This window comes from Asparagus officinalis, chromosome 8, assembly GCF_001876935.1.
Source record: "Asparagus officinalis chromosome 8, Aspof.V1, whole genome shotgun sequence".
Taxonomy (NCBI): domain Eukaryota; kingdom Viridiplantae; phylum Streptophyta; class Magnoliopsida; order Asparagales; family Asparagaceae; genus Asparagus; species Asparagus officinalis.
In genome coordinates, this window is record NC_033801.1 from 13893623 (window position 1) to 13904216 (window position 10594).

General features: G+C 34.9%; 2 protein-coding genes across 2 annotated transcripts in view; one reads left to right on the forward strand and one right to left on the reverse strand.

Annotated features, from left to right (window-relative positions):
- Positions 1–4799, forward strand: part of LOC109820890 (glutamic acid-rich protein-like) — a 6376-nt gene extending 1577 nt beyond the window's left edge. Inside the window, exons 4-9 of the mRNA XM_020387084.1 lie at positions 55–59; positions 93–143; positions 2060–2100; positions 2500–2607; positions 3188–3239; positions 4478–4799. Coding sequence (XP_020242673.1) covers positions 55–59; positions 93–143; positions 2060–2100; positions 2500–2607; positions 3188–3239; positions 4478–4506 — 286 coding nt within the window. The 3' untranslated portion in view covers positions 4507–4799. The remainder of the gene's footprint in view (positions 1–54; positions 60–92; positions 144–2059; positions 2101–2499; positions 2608–3187; positions 3240–4477) is intronic.
- LOC109820891 (protein YIPF1 homolog) overlaps positions 5113–10594 on the reverse strand; it is a 7052-nt gene continuing 1570 nt past the window's right edge. The window contains exons 4-6 of the mRNA XM_020387085.1: positions 10414–10594; positions 7963–8230; positions 5113–5573 (exon numbers count right to left, since the gene is read on the reverse strand). The exon at positions 10414–10594 is cut by the window's right edge and continues 48 nt beyond it. Coding sequence (XP_020242674.1) covers positions 5358–5573; positions 7963–8230; positions 10414–10594 — 665 coding nt within the window. The 3' untranslated portion in view covers positions 5113–5357. The remainder of the gene's footprint in view (positions 5574–7962; positions 8231–10413) is intronic.

Below are 10594 nucleotides of genomic sequence, written 5' to 3' on the forward strand. Positions count from 1 at the left end.
GTTATTTTTCTATCAGGAAAAGGTCATATGCTCCTTTTCTATTACAAATCATAGTTTTGGCCCTCTGTTTAGTTGTAATTGAAAATTTTCAGGTGCAAGGTTGCAGCGGGTTCCAAAGAAATTACGGTGGGATCGAGATTCAGGTCAGTGAAAATTGAGAATTATAAGTACAGTTTGAATCTCATTTTTCATCATTTTTTATTGTTCTATTTGATTTGCTGACCCAATAATATTTTGGATTTATCTTGCTCTTATGTTATTAATGTGATTTGATGAAAGGAACTCTACAGCATGCAAGGGTATGATAGTTTGCTTAATATAACGCATAAATTTTCTTTTATTCTGACACATTTATTTAGTTAGTGATGGATGCATACAATTAGAGAAATTATCTCCAACTTTATCCACCATTTCTATGTTAAAGATAATCAGTATCTCCATAACGTAATCAATGCCTTGTTATTTTCTAAGAAAGTAATTATTAATGGTACTTTTGATAGGGAGTTGACTGCAACTTTGCTTGTTATAATCATGTAGTAGCTACTGCAAGCATTGCCATATTCGATAGAGTTAATTGCGGATAGACCTCCTGTACTATCATAGTTGCATATATACTCCCTGTACTATAGCCCAAGTGCGGATAGGACCCTTGAGTGGATTTTTTTGATGATTTTCCCTAAAGAGGTCTATTTCTCAAAATTCAAAAAACAATTTCCTCCTTTGAGGGTAAAAGAGTTTTAAAATTTATTCAGGGGGCTATCTGCGATAATGCCGATAATAGTAGTATGGGGGGGTCTATCCGCAATTGGGCGATACAGGGGTCTATCCTCAATTAACCCTATTTCATAATTCATACATATAAAAATGTGAACTTGCCAAATGAGTACTTCTTGAGAAACAGGATTAAAAAAAAACATTAGCTTTTGTCTAGATTACGTAAAGCTTGAACCTGTTCTTATTAGTTTTTTTATTATGTACTATTTAACTGTAAGAGAAAGAGAGAGCGTAATATAAAAAAAGCACAAAAAATCATTTCTCAATGGAGAGTTCTTCAGTTTTTCACCATTTCTTGTTGTGAATGATTTTTTTGGCTGTACTATACAACAATTATCCCTAGTCAGCCCTCAATAGTATGCAGAAATTGTCGTTTCCTTTTTTTTCTTTTCCTTCTTTTGTTCCACTTCCACGCATCTCGACTGAGTTTGGAGCTCACACTATGTTGAACATGGAAATGAGGAATCACATAAAGTCTGCATGATACTTTGTTGTTAATTAGCTTATAATATCCTTCCTTCTTTTCTTGCTGCATTCATATTAGCTTTCGCTTTGGTACTCTGGCCTACATCCACTACTTCAAACTAGGCGTATTGTCTCCATGTTTCTCTAAATCAGAAGATTGTAGAGAACTAGACTTTTTCAATTAACAAGTCAGCCTTTTGGAACTTTTTGTGGGTTCTTTGTGTTGGGATTCCCCTTTCACTTCACATCACCTATCACTATTCGACATAGTCTTTTTCAATTGTGTTCGAAAAGCTTCAGATAGTTTGTTTTATTCGCACCAGAAATGGCTATAATGGCATTATTTATATTTATGTAGGTTTGGAACATCCAGTACCTGGAGTAATTGGGAAATTTTATGTTCGCAATGAAGTCTTGACTGTGTTTGGATTATTTATCTAAATTTTATAACTCATGATCATTGGCAACTCAGAAGATAACTGAATTCCATTGTATATTTCAGACATTTCTTGACCTTAAATATTAAATGTACCCATAACTTGGTTGACTTGGGCAAATTCAATCCTGTTGTGAAGTGATTGTGTTCAAATTTATACTTGTGAATTACTTTAACCTCATTGTTTTTTTCCCGCTCCTATCGTTGTTTGGATTTACTTTTTCATTGCACCTTTAGCGTGAAGGTCGCTTAAATCTTTTGGATGCATCCTGCGCCCTCCTTCTTTTTGCAGTTTATTATTTTGCTGGCACCTTTATTCTAGGCTCTAATTTAATTCTAATGTGAGTTGATGGTTTTCTACCTGCATCTTGGTTTCTACCACAGGTGATGGGAAGGACTTTTTTGCAAAGCTTGAAGAGGCAGAGGCAAGTGTAACACATTCGTTACATAATATTTTCTTTCAACTTGTTAAGAGTTTTATGTTCTTTTAACCAGTTGATTTTTGCACTTCATTGTTATGACAACAAAAGAAAAGAAGTCTTCATCTGACAGATGATTATCACGTCATTGTTTGATTTTTAAATAAGAAGTTTATGCTTGTGGTGTTAATTATTTGTTTTTGTCATTGTCCTATGTGAAAAATCTTCTCAGTGCACATTTGTAGTGTTTGTAATTATATCCCATCCATTTCATAGGCTAATTGTAGTCTAACAGATTCAGGTCGCAAGGACCCCTTATAGGAAACATAATGGTCTCATCCTCTTAAGGTCTTCCCTTGTCTTGTTTAGTCATTTGTTCTTATAAATGCTTGTCATGATATTCAGGGGAAAGCTAAGGGGAAAGAAGATCATTTTAAGAAAGATGAGGATGAAGATGAAGTAGAGGTAGAAGAACAGGGAGAAGAAGAGAGTGATGATGGTGATTATAATCAGGTAATATTAAAACCAGGGACATTTTCACTCTATAGTCTATATTTGTTGCTCTTGCCTATTGGCTTGCATAATATTGTTTGTCTTATCATTGTAATCAGGTAACATGTAAAACCAGGGATATTCACTCTATAGTCTGGTTATGTTCTTGTTAACTTATTTAATGCCTTGCATAATAATACTTTTGTTATCATTATTTTGTATTCCTATGCACTTCAGACTTTTGTATAATCTACTCAACTGGCTAAAATATTGCCCCAGACCATAAAAATTTATCTTGTTTTATGTGTCTACTTTATTAGAAATAAATGCCTTTATCTTGTTATTTAGCTTTTTTTCATTTCTTCTTCCGATTTTATTTGGAAATATCTTTACCCTCTAAATTATATATATCAAAGCAACAAGTGAAATATTCTATTTCAGTTTTCTTGAGAATTAAATGTAAGCACTATTCTGGTTTATTTGGGTTGGAGATGCCACTGCTGATGGTTTACCACTTTAATTCTTATAAACCATCGCTTCTGCTCGTATCATGATTGCAGAAGTATCCCTGCAACTATTGACGTCTTGCTATTGTTTGCAGAATATAGATTTTGATGATGACGATGATGACTTCAACATTGATGAAGGACCAGGTACACACTTTTTAATTGTACTTTTGGGCTTAATCCATGATTTTTGTGTTGTGAAAAATGCCTCTCCAATCTTTAGGGACGCTGCTTGGTTTAGCCAGCCATTAGGGTCAATGATATTAGCATATTATTAGAGATAATCAACCAATAAATATGACGTGATACAGTTCACTAGCTAGATAAATAAATTTTAGTGCAATATCATTTTAGCTTATCATTGTGAATTTTTTATACTAGCACTTGTACCTAGAATGGGTTCTTTCTGAATGTCACCATATTTATGCTTTTCTCCTGAATGATTCGTTTGATTCGTTTCCATATGCCAAACTGCTAAATCAGTACTAAAAGCTTGGAAAGAAAACCACAGATAATTCTAGAGTTTGTGCAATAGACCTTGATGGGAGTCAATGAACGAACAAGCCAGCTTGGCTTATACACTTTGAAATCTCATCTAGTTAAATCAGTTGCACCTGATAATCATCTTAGTACAATGCAGATGTTCCTGAAATTTGTGATGGCTGTAATATTTTTCTTCATAAATTTACCTGTTACCATTTCTTCCTCGCAATCCATTGATTCCATTGTTGTCTCCCACGTTTTCTGGACACAACAATCTGTAAGAATTTGATGGTTTGCTTTACGATTCAGTCTCAAAAGGGGATTTCGTAGTTTCTATTTGCTAAAAGGTTTAGTCTCAAAAGAATTTGATAGTTTCTTAAATTGCATCTGAACTAGCTAAAGTTGAATTTTCGGTTATTTTTGCAATTCTTCAATTGCAAACTACCTCCAGTTTTGATATTATTTTCTTTTCACGTTTCTTCTCTTTCTTTCCTTATTTTTCTTTCTCCATCTCCAAGATTGGTGCATGACTTGAATTTGAAGAGGTAGTTTCATATAGTTACTGCTCGTTTACCACATTCGCTGATGCATATTTGGAATAATTTATACGCTAATATCCATGTTTCATTTAATGTTATCGAGATAATATTATGTGGCAGTAGAAACTGAACAGTTTTTAAATAACCATATTGCTGACTTTGGATCCACGTTTCTTGTTATCCAAATGCAGTTTTTTCTTTTCCATTCCATCCATGTTAGGGTCATATAGAATATCGTCAACATGGACATTCTGAACTATAAATGAAACATCATCACTTTTACAAATTATGATAACTGATTCATTTTGTTTGCAACAAATTACTTATGAGCTAAAGCGAACTTCTCTGTTCTGGTCCCCTCAGACGAAGACTTCTTCGGCGGTGAAGATTAAACAGCGTTCCTCGAAGCCAAAGGCCAAGCATATCACAATGTTCCAGTTACCAGTTAGATTTGAATTTTTTTGTCCAAGGCTGGTGCTTGAGCTAAAACAAACTACAGGTTCCATCGTTCCCATGACACTGCAGCTGACTGCTGTTTTTCTCTTACCTTTGGACATCTATTGTTTTCTCTTGCTTTTAAATGACAGTTACATTGCTTATGCACATACGCGTTAATTACATGAATATGTATTAGAAAACAATCAATTACTAATTATGTTATACACATGGATCAGAATTTGGAAGAGACTTCTATTGTTGTCTTTGTGCTGTGGCGTGAGTCATCGCCTGGTGCCAAGTTTAATTGCGAATGCTTGTTTAATCCAAAGTGAGGAGATTAGTGAAATGTAATTCCGCAAGTTTCTAAGAATTTGATCGTCTTAACGTCTGATTGAGGTGAGCCGTAATAGGCTGGGTAACGAGTACAAACAGACGAATGCAGATCTACGAAGAAAAAGCGAGGAGTCTGAAGAATGTACAAAGACTGATTTAACAGGATACATACAGGAGTAACATCTTAGGATGCGTTCATGTAACACGAGAAATGACAACGACATCAATGCAGTAAAGTAACTCTGTATTAATTAGGAAAAACGAACGACTACGTGGTACACATTCATATAACCATATGCTCAATAAAGAACAAAAAGCAAATCAATTATTGAATAACTACAAAAATAATGTCAGTTGTACATGTGGCTATGCAAGTTGTTTGTAAGACAAGTCGACATCTGGATACATTGCAAAAAGACACCCTTTCCTTCTCTTCCTTCACGTTCCATCTGTGACGCTGGAACTCTTCGTGTTACTCTTTTCCAACTGTAATGGTGAAGAAATAGAGCTTCAAAACGACGGCTAGTCCCAGTTGCAACAAGAATATTCCAGCCACAATGAGAAACCATCTCTCGCCAGCTGACATGATGTGAGTGCGAAGATTTAAGGCAACAAATGCAGCTGACATGAACCCAGCAACGCCTGCTATCACCCATCTAAAGATTTCCACAGGTACAACTGACAGGCACTGTTCATATAAAGGATTCAGATTAGACGGTGCAAAATTTTATTGGTAAGTCACAATATGGAGGAATGGTATGAAATGAATTCCCAAATCAACAAAACACGATCAATCACTAACCGCACTTGGTAAGAACGCAAGTTTTGCCTGAAAAACTAGATATTCGATATAATTTAAATTTAGTTTTTCCAACCCTGAAGAAAATGATAGCCGGCCACAAAGATTGGAGCTTCCATTTAGAATCCAAGATTATCCATTTTAATAATACACAAAGATCATTTATGCTCTTCTCCCATCAAAACGGGGTTCCAATGGACCAAATCCGAGCAGAGAGATCCAAATAATTGGCAAAAGAATTTAGAACCCAATTTCAACCCTGTATAAGTTGATGCCTAGTACTGGCTAAGGGAACTATACGAAAAAAGTGAAACCTTGACATAAAACCTTGATGAGTAACTGTTAGAATCTACATGCTTTTGTCAAGACAGTTTAAAGTCATGCAACGAAGAAGCAAATCTCAAATTTTATCTGATTCCAGACTTTCAAAAGTCAAAACCTCAACAGATAGCAAAACCTGGATAAAGGCTTCAACCCATTGTCCTGACTTTGCTCAACAATTTCAATACGTTATACATAAAACTTTCTTCTTTTTTAGACTTCATCACGAAACCAAGAATCTTCTACTCAAAGAATTTTCTTTTATTTTAAAAATATTTTATTAGTTCAATTGTGCAATGCTTACATCTTATAGAGGTGGGGCAAATGGAAAACCAGATCTGCCAGACTCTAAACCGAAACCTTACATTGCCTCAATTTCAACCTGGATATAAGCTTAAATCACCGATCTAATGGTTTGTGAAACATTGGTACTGATATGCACCAATATTCCGAAAGTATCAAATTTGTAGGGTGCTGCCAAGAAATCTATAATTCTCTTTGGGTATCACCAAGGGGCTGTTCCTTTCGCAAAAAAAATTGGGAAATCAAAGAATAGGAAACATATTTCCTATAATAATTGTTTTGAGGTTGTTTGGTTGGTTTAAAAAAGAAGGAAATTATAGAATAGGAGATGAGATGAGATGAGTTGTCACCTTATTATTGGATGATGTGAGTGATTTTTTAAAAAAAATTGTTTTGACGTTGTTTGGTTGGTTAAAAAAAGGAAATGAATTGGAGGTATATTATTGGATGATGTTTTGAGATTGTTTGTGTTTGGTTCATTTTTAAAAATAAGAAAATAGATGAGATGAGATGGAGGTATATTATTGGATGATGTGACACATATTTAAGGAAATCAATTTCTTGTTTTTTTTTAATGTTTAATGAGATGGGATGAGTTGTCACAATATTATCGGATGATGTGTGTGATTTTTAAAAATAAGATAAGATGAGATGTGATGAGTTGGATGATGTGACACATTTCTTGTGTTTGATTTATTTTTAAAGGTAAGAAAGGAGATGAAATGAGATGAGTTGGATGATAAAAATAACATTTTATTGGATGTTATGGGTGAGTTTTAGGGATGGAAATGGATAAAAATATTATTTTATTGATTTCCTTGTACCGGTTTCCTTTTCTTTGATTTTAGGAAACCAACCAAACGGGCCCCAAATGAAAATGGTCTGCTACTGCCATATGCTTTTCTTTAAAATATAATATTTACTATGAAAGTGAAAGAAAAAGGACGGCATGTGCCTACGAACAAGCATGTCTAATACATGTGAACACAGACATCACATTTGATAGAAGTATCCATGTGAAGGATACATATTTTGATAGAGGCATTACTAGTTCTCTGCTATTTAGTCAAATTCAGTATTTTTTTCAGGATCTTAGGTTATTGAACTTCCTGTTTCAGTACCTTTTTTGCCCCTCAATGTATGCGACGGTTTTGAATCAATAAAATAGTATAACCAGTAAGACAACAATCTAAAATCAGGAGAATGACATAACATAGAACAAACTATAAACATAAAAGTAGGTACCAATGATATTCTGAACTGTTCATAAACAGTCCAGTTGCAGCATGTGCAGCATGTTTTATTCTATGATTAAAAGAAACGAATCATAATTTTTTGGGGTTTTGGGGTGGGGTGGGGTGGGGTGGGGGGTCAATGGAACTAAAGATGCTCAAATTGAACCAAGATTGCTGTCTACCAAGTAGCAGCGCATTTCATTCTATCAATCCAGTCATTTCCTTCTATCAATCCAGTAAAATAAACAAATAATGAAAGGGCCTATGTCAACCAAAAATGTTGAAGTTGAACCAAGATTGCTAGCAAGATAACCTATTAAACTGAGATTACGTGCTTAAGAGTGAGATTGGCTATTGCAGTTCTGCTTTTATTTAAAAACAAATGGAACAAGAAAATAGAAATAAATTATTTAACTTACTGAGGCAGGAATGAACACAAATAGAGAGTAGCCATATAGGCACCAGAGATGCACGAGCCCAGAGGGTGCTGAGAAGTACTTCAGAATTATATACAGACCTAAAGGAACAAAGGTCACATAACCATAGAACAAACCAGCAGACCATGTGATGAGGTTAATGTCGTAATCCCACTCTTTGTGCTGCAACTTGTGTGCCAAATATGTAACAAAAGTCCCAATAGCTGCTGCCACAAATATTAAGGTAGTGCATATCCAGAATGGTCCATACCTACCAAACTCCAAGTATTAGTACAAAAGTGCAAGATATAAATTTGAGCACAAGCATGAATCAAAAAGCTAGAAGAACCCATAAAAGAATGCTTGCGTACCCTTTGTCTATGGGTGACTGCATTCGTTGTAATTTGTGTCATCGAATATCCTTATTTATTTTATTCTTAACATCTTCCATATGAAATATTATATAAGAAAACTAATCTCAGACAGAACCCGAGCATTACTCAAAGCAAAAAACATCAAAGCATGGAAAACAAATTGAGGACCAACAAGCGAAATGTGCAGCTGTAAGTTGCAACATTTACAGTATCATCTTTTAAGCGCTTTCTCATCAAAATGAAGCAGGACTTTCTGCGAAGTTGACAAAGCTTTACTATTATATATATCAAACTTATGCCAACCCTTGCAACAAATACCTCCGAGGAAACTTGGGACAAAAGAGAGAGGCTTGCGTAATATTTGCACTTGGCCTAGACTGGGGGGATAAGTCTAGAAGAAAAGGAAGATGATGGATTTGTTATAGAGAATTACATTGAACTCCGATGCAGAGATAAATCCAATAGGCAAAAGAACACCATGTTAAATATGTAATATTACTTTAGTAGACAAAGTGGAACACAAAACAAACACCATTTAGAATATGTAACCATTACTCTAGTAGACAAAAGTGAAACTACACTGGTAAAGCAAAGCTATGAAAGTAGACAAAAATCATAATAGTAGGGAAAAAGAACAGGCAACTTCAAATCAAGAAGCAAAACTGCCACAAGCGAACATATGCAGACTAAGCTTTAACAAAAAGAGCAAAGAAAAAAGTTTACGGAACATGGCAAATGAGAGTAACAAAATGGTGTATCGAACTTAGAAGCAAAAGTTAAAAATAAAAATAAAAAATGAATAGGAGGAGAGTGAAGATTGATTTTTATGAATAAGTTAGCCAAAATGCTTTAATAATTTATAAAAAAGACTGTGTTGGAAAGTATGGTGGGCCTAAGGATCCACACACAAGTGTTCACACAAAGAAGGCAATAACAATAAGAACAACCAACAACCACAATGGACACAAAGATATATGTGGTTTCGCTAAAAAAAAGTCTACATCGACGGAAGAACAATGCCAACTTAATTCTTTCACTATGAATGGGAGATTACAAGTACAAGAGATCTCACCTACAATAAGAGAATACACAAAGCTAAGAGAATTTCTACAAAGATCGCCTCCAACAATCTCCAAGAAACCTAGAAATGGCTCTCCTTCAAGCTTCTCTCTTTCTCCTCTCTATTCTATGTTCTCTTGTTTTATCTATCTCTCTACACTAAGCCACTTCATCCCTTTAGTCAAGGCCCTCAACAAATGACAACCATTGGATCAAAACCAATCCAACGGCTCACGTTAAACATGAGCAAGTGGCTAACACACATGATCAATGAGTGGGGATTTGACTTCACCCACTTAAACTGAAATACAACTCTATGGTCACATTATGCAATACGTAGATAATTTTAGTTGTGAATCTAAAATTCTAAATATAAATTTTGATAGATTTTGGATGAAGACAATATGCAGGAGAACATATCAAAAATGCAAGGCAATATAAGATCATGGAAAGAGTAATGTGATCAAATATTCAAGGAATGAGAAATAACATTCATAGGTTTCCTCTTTTTCTTTCTTTCTTTTTCCTGTCTTTGCATGTTGAACTTGGAACGGGTCATACTTTTCTTCTTGGTTGGGTATGGGACTTGAAAAGGATGAAAATAAACATTATCCCAAGGATAAATGACCTCTGCAACTCATGTCATGCAAATACGATAACCATTGGTTTACTTATTTTAATAGGAAGCATTTTCAAGCATCACACTTCAATTCTCAACGATGCTTAATGAAATAATGATCACATATTCATGACACTAAAGCAAAAAATATTGCATGCTAAGTAGTAATATCGAAAGATCTGCAAAGTCACTAACTCACAGAAAAGTAATGTTAAAACCTTTGTGAATCTAGATGAATGAAATTAAAGTGGTGCTCAATCAAATTATTGGCTAATTCTCATCCACCCTCAATTTATTTTATTCATCAAATCAAATGGTTTCCGCTTGCTAACTCTCAGATCTTACAAGGCACATTACTAGTAGACGATCAAGAACACTAATAAACAAAAAAACAAAACTCACAGATCGGGATTATCCTGAGTCTTCTCAGTGAAGCTCCCCTTAAACGGAAACAGCGAATCCTTAATCCTCTCCAAAACATCAGAGGTATCCACATCAAAATAAGGCTTATAGGCCGCCACCGTAAACGACCTCATCCATCCCGTCGCCGGCGCCTCCTCTCCTCCTCCGCCGCCGCCGCCTC